At 34.1% G+C, this 18492-nt stretch overlaps 1 protein-coding gene across 11 annotated transcripts; it reads left to right on the top strand.

The window, feature by feature from the left end:
- On the top strand, positions 9623-18097 carry LOC18602314 (putative disease resistance protein RGA3). Of its 11 annotated transcripts, XM_018118743.1 has the most exons (9): positions 9623-13266; positions 13303-13728; positions 13825-13921; positions 14045-14180; positions 14872-15061; positions 15534-15712; positions 16046-16323; positions 16770-16913; positions 17550-18097. In XM_018118743.1, exons 1-2 carry the CDS (start codon positions 9642-9644, stop codon positions 13674-13676), a joined length of 3999 nt encoding a protein of 1332 aa, XP_017974232.1. In that variant the 5' UTR covers positions 9623-9641; the 3' UTR covers positions 13677-13728; positions 13825-13921; positions 14045-14180; positions 14872-15061; positions 15534-15712; positions 16046-16323; positions 16770-16913; positions 17550-18097. The 11 variants fall into 11 exon arrangements, with proteins under 11 accessions (XP_017974232.1, XP_017974226.1, XP_017974223.1 ...); XM_018118737.1 differs by having other exon boundaries at positions 9623-13728; positions 15534-15596; XM_018118734.1 differs by having other exon boundaries at positions 9623-13728.

Raw genomic sequence — 18492 nt, 5'->3', positions numbered from 1 at the left:
AAAAGGGCTTAAATACCTAGGGTTTTGAGACCTTAAAATGGTGCCGTTTTTGCAACTATTGTAAAGCAAAAGGGAGGTTCTTGAACGACATCATTTGAGAGGCATTTCAACACACCAAATGGTGCATTTTGCTGGGCTAGTGTGATCATTTAGAGTTTAGTCACTTTTGAGCCAGTCCAGGCTTAAACAAGGTAAGACCTAATTTTGTTGGTTTTTTCCTTTGAATGTGGTTTGGTATGAGTGCATTTGGTTGGCCCAATATTTTGTTGAAAATATATATAAGTATATGACTGATTAAAATAAGAGGATGAAAAAAAATATAGAAAATTATATAATATTAGGGTAAGAATATTGAGTAAAAAAGAAAAGTGCAGAAAATCATAAATAGGAAATAATTAAATATTTAGGTTTAGATAGGTAAAATATATAGAAAGAAAATAAATAATAATATATTTAGTTAGGAAGATATACAAAATAAATAATTGAAATTAATAAGTATATTAAACACCGTCATCTCATAATTTAAATATCATGGCATATAGATGTATTGTGCTTGCGAGTCTACGCCCCGATGATGAGATATTTCGAGGGAGCTTCTGAAGGTGATTTTCTTCAGAAAATTTTCTAGGTGAAAAGACACCTTGGAGTCCCACCAGTATGATGGGAGAGTTCGGAGAATACCTTTAATAAAAGGCATTCGCTCGTATTAGGGTTTGCATTCATGAAACAATATTTTTTACTTACTTACAAATGACTGTCTCGATGATAGGATTTACTTGTTAAACTTATGAAGACTAGTTTCTCGAGCATTTTCTTAGGTGAAAGAGTATCCACAAATCTCACCAGTATGATAGGCGGATTTGAGAAGTATTCTCAATAAAAGGTTTTCGTTTGGCATTATCTAGATTTTATGTCGTGCATTTTATAATTACATCATGTGCATGTCACACCCGTAAAATCGAATAAAACACTTTTAAGTTGCTAATAAAATAAAGAATAAAATAAATAAGCAATGATTAAGGAAACATAAGAATAAAATCAAAAATTAAGGTTAAAATAGGATAACATATGAATAAATGGTACCATTCATGGAACGGGTATCATAAGGGTGCTAATCTTTTTTCATGCGTAATCGTACTCCCGAACCTCAACTATAAAATTCACAGACCAGGTTGTTATTCTTTGGATGGCCTAAAATCAATTTAGGACTTTGTCGAATAGAAAAAATTTAATAAGTGACCAATCATACCTGGATAAACAAAATTAGTACCGAATTTTAGTTTTTCATGTCTAGCGGTTGAGTTCTTGGACCCGCACATTATGACAAACCCCATGTTCTCAACCCAAAAGCATGCTTGATAGGTGGTGGAAAGCCCATATTTATATTCGTAAGACCCATGCATCCCTTATTGATGTGAGATGGACTCTTACACTAGTCCAAGTTTATCTCGACCCTTGTATCTCTCAAGGGGGCCCCACATCAGTGAAGATCCGAATCTGCTTTGATACCAAATGTCACGGGCCAGAATTTAAGCCTAACCTTGTATGAATTTAAACTCTATGTATCTCTCATAGGGGCTCCATATTAGTGAAAATCCAAGTATGCTTTGATACAAAATGTCATGGGCCGAAACTTAAACCCAACTTTATACGACCTTAAACTCTAAAAACAGAACTTAAATAAGCTTATAAATCATGGGCTGACGTTACCAACTCAAAACACATGCTTGATAGGTAGTGGAAGACCTATATTTATATACCTAATGCCCACCCTATCTTTTATTGATGTGGGATCCATGACATGTAGTGCTCGGGTAAGTCTATTATATTTAATAAAATAATAAGATTTTGTAGTGTAATGATGAAAGTTTATATGCTATTAAATATATACATGATTGTTGGTGCAATTTGTTTAAAACAAACTTTGGAGTTGTTAGAATAATTGCATTACAAAAAATACTTTGGCACTTTTGCATCATGGCCAGGTTACAAAAATTTGAGGCTTCTTCTGCATACAAGAAAAGAAGTTCATATTGTCCTATAGTTAAAGTTGCTTTTGTGTTTTGCGACATTTTTTTGCTTTTTTGTAGGTTTTTGTGCTTTCCTATGATGGAATGGACTTTTGGGCTGTTTCTGGTGGTAGAATTAAGAGGGGAGGGGGGCTTTTGGGGATGAGGGTGGTGATTGTTTCCACAGGGGATGGGGAGCAGGTTGGTGATAATTTTATTTTATAGAATTATTTTAATTTCATTTTATTTTTAAAAGTTAGCTAAGAATTTAAATTTTAACTAAAATTTAGTTACTTTTAGTTACTTTTCTAATTAGTTTATTTTTATTGAGTTATTTTAATATTTTATTTATTTACTTTAATTTGACTGTTATTCATTAGTTTTTATGCTTTTGTAGGATTTAAAAGAATAAGGCTTAATTTTGGAAAGAAAGTTTTAAGGACCTAGAATCCTACTAGTACATATTTTAGTGTTTTGATCATAACTCTCACTCCAAATGTCCAAATGATGCGATTCTTATGTAAATAGAAAGTTAAGAGATAGAACTACAACTTTCATGAATACCACTTTGTTCAGTTATGCATTGAAGATAGAGAAAATCGTGTCAAAAAATGATTGAGTATAATACTACTAGAATGACAATTTGAAGGATGATATTTGATGTTTAGACCTCATAAAACTTCTAAGCCCAAAAGTTAGAGCCATTAGGTTAAATTATGTTTAATTTAGAGAATTTTGGGTCAAGATTATTAGTATGTTTAAAGAGTGCTTTGGGAGAAGTTAGGAGGACAACCTTAAGAGATTGAATAAGCTAGTAATTGAGGCTGTAACTTGTAGAGTAAGGTTGTAAATATTTATTTTGTCATCTTCCTTAACTTTTATTTTTCTTGTTACTCTTAATGGTTAAACTTTACATATTTTTATTTATCTTTACAATTATGAGTAGTTAATTTATTTTTCTAAAATTGCAATTGAACTTACATGTAATCTGAATTTTTAATTTCTTTCTTGCTTTTTTTCAATGGAATTGAATTGTTTATTTCAATTTATTCTTAATGCTTTTAATTACTTAGATACCAATTAAATTGATGTAAAAACCTAACATAATTTAGGGAGAGGGAGTTTAGTGTAGGTTAAGATTGAAATAGTATAAGATCATATTAATTGATTTGTGTATAGGATAAGGATATATTTATATGCCATATGTAGTCAAAATTAGAGTCTGAACTTAATGAATCTATTTTAATTTCAATTTTATGAAATCCCACCTTGAGTTAGGAAAAATCCTTAGGTGAGCATATAGATTACATATTTTGAACATCAAACTTAGTTTTAACCTTCAAAAGAATTCATTAACACTTTTAGTTGTCCGTCACTTTTGAAACAGAAAAATTTTATAAGTTTGGAGGGGTTAAAATATGTGATTTTTATAAAACAATCTTTTGGGAATAAAAAATGGCAGTAATGATTTCCTTGAATTTTAGATGACCAAAAATGATTTTTTTATAATTTTTGGAGTACGTTTGCTATGGCAAATGGGAGCTGCAAATTTAATTTCAGTTGAATATTTTTGATTTTGTTCTTAAAACCAAAATTTAGATTTTGATTTTTTGATATTTTTATTGAATCCAAATTAGGGGTTGTTTGCTTGTTTATATAAATATTTTAAATAAATGGAGAGTAACAAGTAAAGAGGGCATTTACTTAAATGGTATTTAATGTAAATAAGTTGGGCAGGTTTTTTATAGGCAATTTACCTCAGAAACAACATTCTGTATCAAATGTATTGATACATATTTATAATGTATTGGTACATTTAACCCAGAAAGGATTTTTTATGAATATGGATCGATATATATTCATAATGTATCGATACATTTTCTCTAGAACCAAATATATCGATACATGGGCCAATGTATTGATACATTTCATCGATTTAAAAAAAAAAAAGGTAAAAATATTTTTTACACCCTAGCTTATAAATATACCCCATTTTTCAAGGGTTGACAACCCTCAATTGCATTTGCAAGGTAAAACCCCAACTCTTATGCTCTTCCAACTCATTTTTAACTCCAAACTCCATTTTTATAATTATAAGCCTAGTTTTGGGTTTCTATGGAAAAAGATGACATTTTTAACTTTTAAATATTTTGGTCTTGGATTTTCAAAACTTAAATAGTGTTTTATTGCCGAGATTTTCTATTGGTGATTGAAGTTTAAAGGTTTTATGATTTTCTTAAGCATATAAGCTCATTTAAGGTAAGGATGAAAGATTTATAGGTTTCTAAGTACGGGTTTTAGCTAGAAAATTAGTTTACCTAAAAACAAGTAGTTTTGAAAGTACCTAGAATGATTATTACGGGATTTTTATTTTAAGAAAATGATTGTGATTATTGTTGTATGATCGGAACACTTAAAAACTCCACAGATAACGCCGAAACGGAGTTATGATTGGAGCTAAGAATCGACTTTCCAATTAAGTGAGTGGATACACCTCTTCAAGTATTTTAATATGTACAGTTAACATGAGTTTTATGAAAATAGTTGTTTAAGTATGTTGAAAAATTATTTTCATAAATGATTTGTTAAAAGATTCGAACTATAAGGTTTTATGAAGTTTTCGAGGAAATGTTCAAATGACTTGATTTGATAATGATTGTGATATATGTGACACAATATTTTGAAATTATTTATGAATCTACTATATATATGTAAATATGCTACTATGTATTAATTTTCAACAAGAGGGGACAAACCTTTTTTATGTTTGTAGTCCACTCGATTACTTTAGCCTTTGGGCTAGTATGGGTATAAGATATTACTATGGTTAATGTATGAATGTTATTATGCACATGTTAGATACAATTTAGTATGATAAGAATGTTGGATGCATGAGTTCCATTTATGAGATTATATCATGTATGCCTTGAGATGTATGTGCTAATACATCATGTACAATATGGGCTAAGCATGTTAGTGATTTATGAGGTTATGAAATGTATTCCATGAGATGTATGTGTTAAGATAGTCATATACACTATGGGCTAAGTATGATGATGATTTATGGAAATGTTATATGTTCAAAATGCAAGCTAAGGATGAGAACGATCCTAAGCTTAAAAGATTTTATGATGATCGTGGGTGAGACTAAAGTGCTACTCACGCAACTTTGATGATTGTTTACGTAAGGTGAACTAGATGGTAGTTAGGACTTTGTCCATTACTCACATAAGTGGGGTGAGACCACTCGATAGATCGTGGATGAGGTCGATGTACAGTTCACGGGAGTGCGCTAGGAACCCAAAATAGTGGGGGTTAAACCACTATTCGTTGAAATGGGATAGACCTACTTATTGTTAGAACGTTATGACGAATGAGATTAATGAGTTAGAGAAATGATTGAATGAGTATTGCCTCATGAATTATGCTTAAATGCCTGGTTTATGATTATATGAGTCTTGATGATGTTATTCACACTGTAATGTGGTGATATTAGATTGGTTAGATAGAACCTTAGCTTAGAGAATGATCCCTTAATGCTAGAAAGACTTATGAATAAGTTAGATTCAAGAAAATGCTCAAAAAGTTGGATTCTGTGGTAAAAGTATCAATACATTACCAAGGGTATTGATAGATTTCTTGCATGTATCGATACATTCCAAAATATATCGATAGAATTGTTACAGAATTGGCTACTTAAGTGATTTTAGAGAGGTTAACAAGATTAAATGGCTTCTAATGAATTATGCAAAAATGTTTTCCATGCAATATTATTCAGAGGATGATTAAGTGCTATGTTTTATGAACATCATGATAATGTGGAAGGATTTATGAATCATATGTATTTATAATTGCATGGTTACGAAAAACTCTCATCCCTTGGCTTGTCCCTTTCCCCGTATCCACTCACGGAGCCTTTTATGACTCACACGTTATTCTTCTTCATTATTTTTGTTGCAGATAAGTGATGACACTCTCTTGCTAGTAGCCAGTGTTATGGAGACGTGATCCGTTCATTTCTCATTGGTAAGTGTCTAGAAGGCTCTCTATGCCTAATGAGTCGGGTCATGTTTCTTTGACGAGTCAATCTATGTTATGTTTATGTTTGCAAATTATGAACATATTTTACGGATTATAAGTATGATACAATAATGTAGCCAATTGTTTGGGCATATTACATTATGAATGTTATGTTAAATGTGTAAAGTGGCTTAAGAGTCCATATGGACACCCGAAGGTGTTGAGACATGTAATTAATACGGTGCACTAGAGATATGGCACTTTGATGATATATGAAATGTTGCAATTGCACTAATATATTGAAAAATTCCATATATGTGTAATGTTACGTATGATGGTATGCATGAGTTGATATTGTATTCCTATGGATGTTTATGTATGCTTCCACATTGATGAATGTGTAACGATGAATGTTGAAGAGGTTTGCTTGGGCTTATTGGGCTATACACATCTGGATTCATGTGTTGGTCATGTTTCACCATAAAATGAGATGCGATAAATTCACATAGGGATATAGTGTTTTGGTTAAAATATATATATTTTTATAAGAACAATCGGGAGACATTTATAAATAATTGAAGACTTTGGGTTAGCAATTCAACCCATTAAAATAAGTTAAGGAAGAGAGGTAAAATTTAGATGAAATATGAGAGATATTGTAATCCTAGGCTTATTTCTATTGATTTTTATTAGATTTTATTTTTACATTGATTTTTATTCTCGATAATTAATTTTGTTAATTTTAGTTTAAATAATTATTTGCTTTTTGATAATTTGGATAAAATTAAATTGTGTTAATTTTAATACATGATAAAAGTTTAAAATAATTATCTATGAGATCGATACTTTATTTGTCATTATACTATTTTTACGATATATGTACTTACGTGAGTAGAAAATTAGTTAACAGTTGGCTAGAAACGGAGGGACAAGGGATTAATAGGATCCCCCTCCCTCAAAGTTTCAAAAATTTATAAATTTTTTTGTTTTATTTTAAATATTTATAATTTTATTTTTAATTTTAAAAATTTATAATTTTATCTTCTTAAATATTAAATGTTTTATTTTTATTCTCTCAAACTTAAAATTTTAACTCCGCCCCTAGGTTGGCTCAATTTTGGATCTTCAGGTTGGGGGGGGGCGGGGGGGGTTGGGAGGCTTTTGTTGGGGAACGCCTTGAAGGGAGGGGCCAAGGGGATGAGGGTTTTTTGCTCGCGGGAGGGAGTTCTTCGGAAGTGTGGGGAGTGAAGGGGGTTTGGGGTGAGATGATTTTCGCTGCCTTTTTCCTCCCTGTTGGCTCTTTTGTGTAAGGTTGGCATCTTGGTGAATCGTCTCTCCTGGTGGCTGTTTGCTTGGGGCATGGTTTCTTTTGCATCCTTCTACCTTTTTGTGCTTTGCAGCTGTTCTGATGCTGATGGGATTTTTTCTTGTTGAGTTCTATGTTGCTGCTTCATTGGAGCGGCTGCTCTTTGTTGTTCTTTTGAGGAATAAAAAAACTAGAAAGATAATAAAAAAATTAAGCAAGAAAGTCATATCATAAAGGAAAAAAAGTTGAAGTAGTTTACTATTGTGCAAGGATTGACAATTTTGATATCTCACCAAGAACAGCACAATAGATTGCAAATAAAAACATAAAACAAGTTTATTAATTTAAATTAATATGATTATAAACACAAAAAAAAAAAACTTGAACAGAAAACAATCAGGCAACAAATTTTATTCAATTCAGTTTGTGAAAATTCGTGCAATTATAATATAAATAATTATAAAGAGAAATAAATATAAAAAAAATTAAAAGTGTATAAGAGATCATTGTACATTAACCATTGAAGAAAAAATTAGTGTATAAGAGATCATTGTACATTAACCATTGAAGAAAAAATTATTCTTTTGAAATTTTCAAATTAGAAAATAGCACAATACAAAAACTAATAATAGGTAAACACAATATCAACATTTATTGAATATAAGGAATGATACATGTAATATACTTAAATTTTAAACTAAATCCTATGCAAACAATTTAATATATAACAATATAAGACAATGATGTCAATAGTAAAAACAAAACTATTACCTCAAGTTTTAAAATAGAACAAAACATAATGCAAAGGGCAAATTAAATAATATATTAAACAAAATTAAAAAAAAGTGAGAATATAAAGTGCAAGAACAAAGCATTTAGCATGTTCAATGGCTGAACTTAAGAAAAGTGAAAATTGAGACGAAAATATTAATTTTTATTGCAAATAATCTCCAACCAACATTGTTTAAACAATGAAGGAACAAAACAAACCAATATTTCATAATAGTAAGCACACAAATCTTGACCACTATTAATACATAAGACAAAAGACAAATAGAATAAAATATTAAATATAATGAAAACAAAAGTAAAAATAATATAATTAAACTAAACAGTCACAGTGAAATAATATAAATATAAAACTAAATACATAAATCAATAATAAAAAAATTAATTAATAAATCCAAAGATGTCACTTTACCCTAAATGGTTCCTGACTTTTCCAACCTTCAATAGAAAGTAAAGTACACAATCACTTTAAAAAAACGAATTAAATGTTAGAAAAAGACAAATAATTTAACCCCAACTTGTTATAATTAATGAAACCCCAATTTACTATCTAAATCATAGAAGTAATCAGATACATCTATAGTATTTTATTTTTAGAAACTCTCAACCGAGGAAAAAAAAAAAATTCATGCAAGCAATGTTTGGAAACTGTAACCATTTTCTCAATGAGAAACAAAGATCTAAAACATATAGAAAAAAATCACGAGAAAATTATGAGAAGAAAGGATGAGGAAAAAAACCAAATAAAGAAAATGAGCTTGAGAAAACCATAGCACGGCACAATTCTAAAAACAACTTAGACCAACCGAACACATAAAAAAGAATCGGAGACAAGCATGGAAAGAAAGGGAAAAGAATGAGGGACAAAAACAAAAAAGGTAACAGAAAGAAAAAGACCGAAGCTTCTGGAGGAAATGAAACAACAAAAGTTATCAAAATGTGTCAATAAAATGGAGTAATCCGAAAAAGCTCCTAAAAGAACAAAAGGAAAGAAAATAAAAAGACCAAAATAGGCATACAAAATCAAACAAAGACAAATTCATTTGGGCAAATATTTATTGACAATCCAAATAAAACAACCCATACGCGACCTTCAAGGGCTGCATATGCATACCGAAAAGCAAAAACCCTTAAATACAGTGAAACAACCAAAACCGCGTTTAAGGGTTGCATATTTTAATCCAATAAAGTTCATAAAGAACGTGACCTCCAAATAAAACAACCCATACGCGACCTTCAAGGGACGCATGTGCATACCGAAAAGCAAAACACCTTAAACTCAATGAAACAACCCAAACAGCGTTTAAGGGTTGTATATTTTAATCCAGCAAAGTTCATAAAAGAACGTGACCTTTAATTGAGGGGACCACGTACATTTCAATTGGCCGTGGAATGTGCGAAAATCAGGCACGCAGATTCGCCTACCTAACTAGATGCAGAAAACAAAATAAATTCTTCTTCCAAGAACAGCTTCTTTCTCTACATTCTAGTCCTAGAGATTAAAACCGATTGAAAAAATGGCTGAAGCTGCGATGGTTGTTGCGAAGGGAATAGTTTCCGGCCTGAGTTCAGTTGCTTCTGAGCAAATCAAAATTGCATGGACTTTTGAAGATGAACTGAAAAGGCTTCAAGATTCATTGGCTATGATTCAGGATGTATTGCAAGATGCAGAAGACCAGCAAGGAAGTCAAAGGGCTGTTAGGAGATGGCTGCTGAAGCTTAGAGAAGTGGCTTACGAGGCTGATGACGTTTTGGATGAGCTTGTTTATGAAGATCTACGAAGAGAGATCGTGACAAATAAGCCTATGTGCAGCTTCGTGTGGAAACAGGTGTGCAACTTCTTCTCTCTATCCAACCCTGTTTTATTTCACTTCTTGATGGCCAATAAAGTTGAAAAGATCAATGAATCTTTGGATAAAATAAAAAACGAAGGAGTTGTTTTGGGACTTCGTAATAGACCAGTTGGCAGAATTACTGTACTCAGCCAAGACATCTACGAGACTGACTCCATCCTCGATTCTGAACCTATAATTGGGAGGCGATATGATGTCTCAAAGATCGTCAACATGCTGAGTAGCCTCAGCAACCAACATGAGATCTCTGTCATTTCCATAGTTGGTATGCCAGGCCTTGGAAAGACAACCTTGGCTAGAACGGTGTGTAAGGAAGTAAAAGAGAAGAAGATGTTTGATGTAGTAATTTGGGTGTGTGTTTCTTATGATTTTAGTCACCAAAAGATTCTAGGAGGAATGTTAGAATCTCTAGACAGAAGTGCTGGTGGCATGAGTAACATTGATGCAATACTTTCTAACCTTCAAAAAGAGTTGAAAGACAAAAGTTTTCTTCTAATTCTTGATGATGTGTGGATTGAAGATGACCAAATGTGGCGTGAATTGAAGAACCGTTTGTCAAAAACTAATGATAATGCAAATGAATTGTCCCTCCAAAAAAAAAACAAAGCTAATGCTATTGTTGTAACCACTCGTAGCCACAGGACAGCATCCATTGTGGAGACATCTCCTGATCATAGACATAACTTGGAGCAATTATCAAGGGAAGAATGTTGGTCAATTATCAAGGAAAGAGCATGTAGGATCGGAGGAGCTTTGGTAAGTGTAGATCTAGAAGATATCGGAAAGGAAATTGCAGAGAAATGTGGAGGTGTGGCACTACTTGCAAGCGTCTTAGGAGGGACCCTGGGTTTTAGAAGGAGAAAAGAAGAGTGGTTGACGGTTAAAAATAGTGATGTTTTAAGACTAGGAAATAACGATGAGGTTTTACCTAAACTGAAGTTGAGTTTTGACAACTTACCGTTTTGTTTGAAGCAATGTTTTGCATATTGTTCCATCTTTCCTAAAGGCCATGTTATTGAAAAGGATCAATTGATTCAGCTTTGGATGGCTCAAGGTTTTCTTCAGTCTTTTGAAGAAATCATGTGGTCTGAAGAAGGAGGTGTTACAGAGTTGGAAGATGTTGGTGATAAGTTTTTTAATGGCTTGCTATCGAACTCTTTATTTCAAGATGTGCAAAGGGATACATGTGGCAATATCCAAACTTGCAAGATGCATGATGTAGTGCATGATCTTGCGCAATTTGTTTCACAATCAGAATTGATTGCTTCTGAATTGACTTCTGAGTTGACTACGGATATCTCTGATCATGTTCGACATTTGAATGTTGCTCATGTTGAGGCATTGGTGCCAAGGATCTCAGAGGATGTAGCTCGAAAATTGCGGTCTTTGTTTTCCAAAGTCAATGTCTTCAATGATGAGTTGAGAGATTTCAAAAGTTTACGAATTCTAAACTTTTGTGATGCTAAGATCAATGACCTGCCAACTTTTCTTGGCAGAGTCAAGCATTTGAGGTACTTGGATGTTTCTGGAACTAGCATAAAAGAACTACCCCAATCCATAGACAGACTGTACAATTTGCAAACATTAAGATTCATGCATTGTAGACATCTGGAACTGCTTCCGAAGGGTCTGGGAAACTTAGTAAGCTTGAGACATATTTATTTCAATGATGAAAAACTTATGCCAGTTCAGATCGGGTGCCTAACTAGTCTTCGGACGTTGCCATTATTTGTTGTGGGCGTGGAAATTGGATGCCAAATCAAGGAGCTGGGATGTTTGAATCATCTTAGAGGAGATTTGACGATATGCAAGCTCGAGTATGTTAAAGACGGAGAAGAAGCCAGGGGAGCAAATTTGCAAGCGAAAACAAACATATACAAGTTGATATACGAATGGAGCATAGAAAGAGAAAGTTGTGACGATCATGAGGAAGTGGCAATAAGATCAGATCCCAACTGGAGCTATAGAAGCTTCAACTATGATAGAGAAGTGTTGGACGACTTGCAGTCTTACTCCAGTGATCAGAGCTTCAACTATGATACAGAAGTGTTGGACGACTTGCAGTCTTACTCCAGTGATCAGTGCTTCGGCCAGGACGAACTAACGGATGACTTGGATGAAATTAGTACAGCCTCAAATCCTAATGAGCAATTACGGGACTGGTTGAAGTTTCTCTTAAGTTCCCAAAGGAGCTATGAACCTAGTACGAGGTTCAATGATGAACAAGTGTTGAGGTTCAATGATGAACAAGTGTTGGAGGGCTTGGAGCCTCCGATAAGTTTGAAAAGTTTGAGTATTAAGAATTTCAGGGGTGAGAACTTTCCTCCGTGGATTTGGAGGAGCATCAGTGTTAATAGTACTGGTAGTGATTCACTTTTGCTGGACAATTTAGTGGAATTGAATTTATTCAATTGCATGAATTGCGAAAGTCTTCCAAGACTCGGGAAATTGCGCAATCTCAAGATTCTTGCAATAAAAAATATGAACAATGTGAGGTGCATTGGAGGTGAATTTTATTCTTATTATAATCGTGGTGTCTTGGGAGCATTGTTTCCGGTACTGAAAGAACTCACCATAGAGGGTATGGAAACTTTGAAGACATGGATGGATCCAACCAGATTAAATTCGGCGTCTGAGGGGGACTCAACCTCAATAGAAGTATTTCCTTGCCTTGAAGATTTGACTGTTGGGTGCTGTCCCCAGTTGGAGATGGTTCCAATGATGGGCGGATTACCATCTCTTCAAACGCTTAAAATATACTCTTGCGAGGGGTTGACTTTTATAGGTGACGGACTATCTGCATCAACTTGTCTCAAAACGATAAATATACAAGATTGCCCTAGTTTGAAAAAGATACCAGGCGTCAATCGGCTCTCATTTCTTACGGAATTAGAGGTGAAGAAGTGCAGCGGATTACATTCTCTACCAAGAGGGATCTCACACTGTACTTCTCTTGAGAATTTGTCAATACGTGATTGCACTGTGGCAAAAATTGGAAGCATAAATGCACTCTCCTCTCTAAGAATATTAGTTCTAAAGAATTGTAAGGACCTAAAACGGCTGCCACGTGGGTTGGGATCCTGTACTTCTCTTGAACAATTGGACATAGTCGGTAACTTCAATCTGCAACTTCATAAAGAAGAAATAAGGCAATTGCCTTCCGTTCGTTTTCTAAATATCACCATTTGTCCAAAATTGAGAACAATTCCAAAAGGGTGGCTAGGCCGCTTCAGCAACTTGAAAGTATTGACTATCGGTGGTTTCAGCGAAGAGTTGGATGAATTCCCAGGTCTCAGTTCCAGTGAAGAGTTGGATGAATTCCCAGGTCTCAGTTCCGTCGGTTGTCTCCCTGCCTCCCTTGATTATTTGCTATTGTTAGGATGGAAAAGATTGGGGTCTCTGCCGGAACAACTTCAGCACCTCAGTGCTCTTAAGCGATTGGAGATCTGGTCGTTTGATGGAGTAGAAGCCTTGCCGGACTGGTTGGGAAATCTCTCGTCTCTTCAATCCTTGAAAATCCACCAATGTGAGAAACTGATGTGTCTGCCGTCCGCACAAGCTATGCAACAACTCACCCAACTAAAGAGGCTTTTTATTCACAATTGCCCCATATTAAGTGGAAGATGTGCCCAGGAGGGTGGCCCTGAGTGGTTCAAGATTTCTCGCATTCCAGAAGTCATAATTAAAAATAATGACTGATGATTGATCCCGGTGTGGCAAATTTATGTTATCTCAACAATGTTGAAGTGAGGTATGTATAAGCACTTAACCCTCTTTGTCCGATCTCCTATTTACATTTTCATTTCAAATATGATTTCAGTTTTGTTATTAATCTGTTCTTTTTCAGGTGCAATGTACCAGACTTCCTTCTTCCTGGTTTAGGCGATCCCTCTCATGGAACATCAAAATAGGGGATAGTTGATGCTCCAGCAATTTATTAACTGGTTAAGTTAGACTTCATTTTCCCTTTTGTTGATTTCCTATTATTTCCTGTTCTAAACTCTTGTATTGACTTTTCTTCTTTCCTTTTGTTTCCTTTCTTTTTGGATTGGACTATACCGAAGCAGAGGAAGGGCAGAACAAGTGGTACAACAATTAGAGATATCAAGGAGTGGCTTCAGTAGCACTATTGTTCTTCCTTAGCATATTTACCTGAGCTGGAGGAGTCCAGGTTTTACAAAGAAAATACTTCCTAGTTGTGAGGTGAGCATTAGCTTGTGGACTTCCCATGCTATTTCTTATTTAAAAAACAACTCACAATACTTTTTCAATCACGTAAAGTTATTGATGCAGACTGGCCCATATTTTGACTGTTTTCATTAACTCAAAACAAATGGACTAATTCAGATGTTCTAATATCCTTGCCAGCTGTAAAAACTGAGACTTTTTGTTTATAGATTTTTTCCTTCAGGTCCTTCTTTTTCTTTTCCCTAATTTGGAAACCTTAATGAAGTAGGCTGAATGGAATCAATTTCCAGACTAAGCCACCAATACATACACATATAAGAATGTTGTTGTGACCCCTCTAAATTCAGATATTTGTCAAGATTCACCGTTGCCCTTCATTTTTTAATTCCTTCTGGCTTATCAGGTATTTTAATGAGTTTGAGGCAATATGAAACACTTTACACCTCTTGCTTTTTAAAACAAATGGATGACTATCTCCATTGAACCATATCCTTAACAATTATTTAGCATTAGTACACACATTAGGAGTGCAATCTTATGTCTGGATGCAGAGTTTGGCCTACCTACAATGTTTAATCATCAGCCTGCTCTTTAGGGAGCTCTTTAATAGTATCAGTTTGGAGGATTTCCAATATATCAACCCTTCGATATTCATTAGAACTAATTTTGTGTTTCTGTGTTCTAACTTCAACACTTTTATTTGCAGAATTGGGTGGAAATCAAAAGTTTTGATGTAATGGGATTTTTTTGAAGAGTACATTATATGGAACATCCGCTTTCAACTTCAAGGCTGTCTTTCGATTTTGCAACAAACTGAAAGTCCCCCAAAATAGGAGAAATGGACATCTCATTCAGTCACCGTGTTTGAGTACTGTACTTGGTGTGTCAGCATTAAGGTAAATAGCCAGCATCCAAATTGATGAACGTTAAGCCTATATAATGAATTTGTTTCAGTTGATAATTTAAGTTGATTCTATGTACACAATTACATTATCTTCTTTATCCCACTCACTCCGCTGACTCTTGAATTTGTCATTTTCTACCTTTTCTACCACCTTCACTCTTCTAGATGTAGATTGTACCATAAAAATACAGAGTTGAGCATATTTTTTTAGCCCTTTAGTTGCGATATATATCTAATTTGAAAATATTAATCAACTTATGACATTAGCTTTCCTTTTATGCAATGCTGTAGAGGCAGAGTAGTTCATTAGGTCAGGGTGTTCTTCACTGTACCCAAATGTTCCTATGAATCTGTAGCTTATACTCGGGTACTGCTGCCATCATGCCGGGCAATGCTTCATTTGTTATAACACCAAATAACTTCCTTTTGATTTATTTCCTTCCTTTTTGTTGCTGCTCGGACAGAATTTGCTCCAAGTGAGAAAGTGAAGTTCTTGCTGCAGAACCAGAAAGCTAAAGTCAAGTCAGGTTGGAAGCCCAAACCTTAGAGGGGAACTTTATGCTTTTCCAGAACAATCAATAAATAGAAGAATTTGTTCCCTTTGGAGATATCCTTCTGTAGTAGCTGCTTCATCTTGTACCAGGTTTTAATTGGTGCTTTCCCTTCATGGTTCCTTTTAGATTGCAACCTTTCCCACCATGCAGAAGTTCCACTTTTCAATCTTTATGCGACAAGTTTCACCTTTTGAATCTCCATATATTAAAAAAACTTGTCTATTTTCACAATCCAATCCAAAAAATTTTCAATATTTAGACTCTCACTAAAACAAGCAATATCCACCTTTAATATGAAATCTTTGGTATTTGGATCACCATAATCATTCTTTTCATGTCTAGCGTATTTCACAGGTTCTATCAAATAATCATATTTTGGTCTAAATCTTTCAAGTTGACTTGTTGTCTCCATCCGTTTGTAGGAACAAGTCTGCCGACAGACTGCCTATGAGCTACATCATCTCCGATACGTGGCCTTTCGTCATTTTTGTTTTTGTTGATACTTACATCTAGAGCATCAAGTCGATCTTCAATTTCTTCAAAGCAGTGTTCCAAACGCTGGAATCTGAGATCCATTTATTGCTCCAAAGCTTTCAAGCCACCCTTTGATCTTTCGTTGCAAATCGCAAGGTCTCAGTTTCATGATCTTCGTCATGAGAACCACCATTTATCATAACTGGGTCACCTGCTATTAGATTGGGTGAGTTTTCCAGCTTTATTACCAATTGACGTAGTGAGTTAGTGTGACAACAAATATTAATATTTGACAGAGCCTTTAAGGTTGATAATCAAGTTTCAAATGCAAAAACTTAAACTCAAAATTTTAAAAGAATGTAATGTTATTCAATAATTTCAAAAATTATCTAATAATTAAGTCTAAGTGTTCTGTTTATAGTAGCCTAACTTTACTTGACATGCTCGTAAATTTAAATAAGGAATTATTCTATCATAAACTTTCTTGAAATATAAGAAAAGTAAATTCCTAAATTTAGGCTTATTTGTTGTCCAAGTAAATTAAAATAAAAAGAAAATTCTATTATATCTATAATTCCTAATAGGACTCCTAACTAAATAAATAATATATTAAAATTATGAATATATCCATTTATGATCTTTGGGCTTTTCATTTTAACTTTTAACACTCAGCTTGCTCCAAGAAGTCATCTGCTAGACTATTTACGACAATAAAAGTGATGATTGAAAGAAACCAGCATCGAAGTCTACCTATCTCTACACCACTTCTCCCATCCAGATATAGTAGGATAAAAATGGAACTGTAAGACTAAAGAGGTGAGGATTTGCTTCTCAGTATTTCTTTTCATTGCAAAACATATCATGTTTCAACATTTTACTGCACCATTTTGATATGGGCATTTGTTCTTGTAATTGAATCTTATCGTAGCAGAGTGGCATAATATCGTGATGGAGAGTGCCATTCAATCAAATCCAATTACATAGATTAAGGCACGTACGGATCTAAGATTTAAATTCAGTGGAGGCAACTATTTTAAGTTAACATAGAAAATTTTTCACTGAACACAGTTTATATATATGAATGTATGCATGTATGTATATATTAGACATGCATCACATGTAAGAACATATATAAAAATCAGAATGCCCATTTAAACAGAATATAGAAAAAGAATGAAGACATTAATCTACCACAATTTCTTCTCATCATATAACAAAAAATCACTCTATGTACTATTTCATGACTATTGGTAATAAAACTTTTTGCCATTGTGTTTTGATATGATTATTTCTGCGCATGACCTTGATTTAGCCACTTTGACATTTTTCACTGCTCCATGCTCTTCTTATATAATAAACACAGCCTCATGCTGTAAATCAAATCTCACAAGCCTTTGATTGCTTATTTATTAATTTTTTTATTGCGTTGGATTTATCTGTGGACTGTGCCAGAGCGAGGGCAGTTGCTTGGGAGTTCTTAAACGTGGGGGAGAATGATTCTGGCATGTTGACAGACGAGAACAAAAAGGCTTATAAGGATTCAGAGGCATGGCAAGGCCCCCCTGAAGGTTGGCTTAAAATCAATTTCGATGGAGCCTTCAAGCAGGACAGTATTGAAGATGGAATTTGTGGCATAGTAAGTGACAGTTCTGGGGCAGTTTTTGATGGTGTCAGGGAAGAATATTTTTGCTGATTCAGCTCTCCTAGCTGAGGCAGAGGCATTGAGGAGGGTGAGCTCTTTTAGCAAAGGAAAATGCTTATAAACAAGTGATTCTTAAACTGATTAACAGGTTCTTTCTAAGGAGACACTAAAGAGCTGAAGGGAAATTAAGTAGAGGCACCTCCCAGTTTTGGGAGATGTTGTGAAGTTTGAGATAGCGATCAGAAAATCCAAACTTCTTTTGACTTCAACAACTGCCAGTCAAGTAGCAGATTGGATAGCTATCCAGTCAAAAAGACGCATGCGTCCTCAGAATTGGGTGCAAGCAACCCCCCCCCCCCCCCCCCCCCCCCTGTGGCCTTCGTCTCTGGTGTACATTTTCTTTAATGTGATTGTCGTAGTTCATCTAGAATTTTATAAAATCTCAGATAGATGTTCTGGGTTCTTATACTGGCGATGTACTTGTTGTTTTGAGTTGCAATAGATTTCGTTTTCTCTTGGCCAAAAATGAAAGAAACTATCTAATAACCTTTATACAATGCAAAATACTGTATGTATATGATTGACTAAGATCCTTCTTGTCAGATTTTCCATTTTCCCCTGGAAGATTAATTGCTGGTTATAAGCCAACCAAATGTCAGTTTGCCTAATTAGGTGAGGCAAAAAAAAAATAAAAAATCAAGGGTTGGATCCAATCCAAATATATTATTTTTCTGATATTTGTTGGCTCTAACT

Source organism: Theobroma cacao, chromosome 4, assembly GCF_000208745.1.
Source record: "Theobroma cacao cultivar B97-61/B2 chromosome 4, Criollo_cocoa_genome_V2, whole genome shotgun sequence".
NCBI lineage: Eukaryota > Viridiplantae > Streptophyta > Magnoliopsida > Malvales > Malvaceae > Theobroma > Theobroma cacao.
Note: the sequence above shows the minus strand (reverse complement) of the source record. Positions and strands in the feature narration are given on the sequence as shown.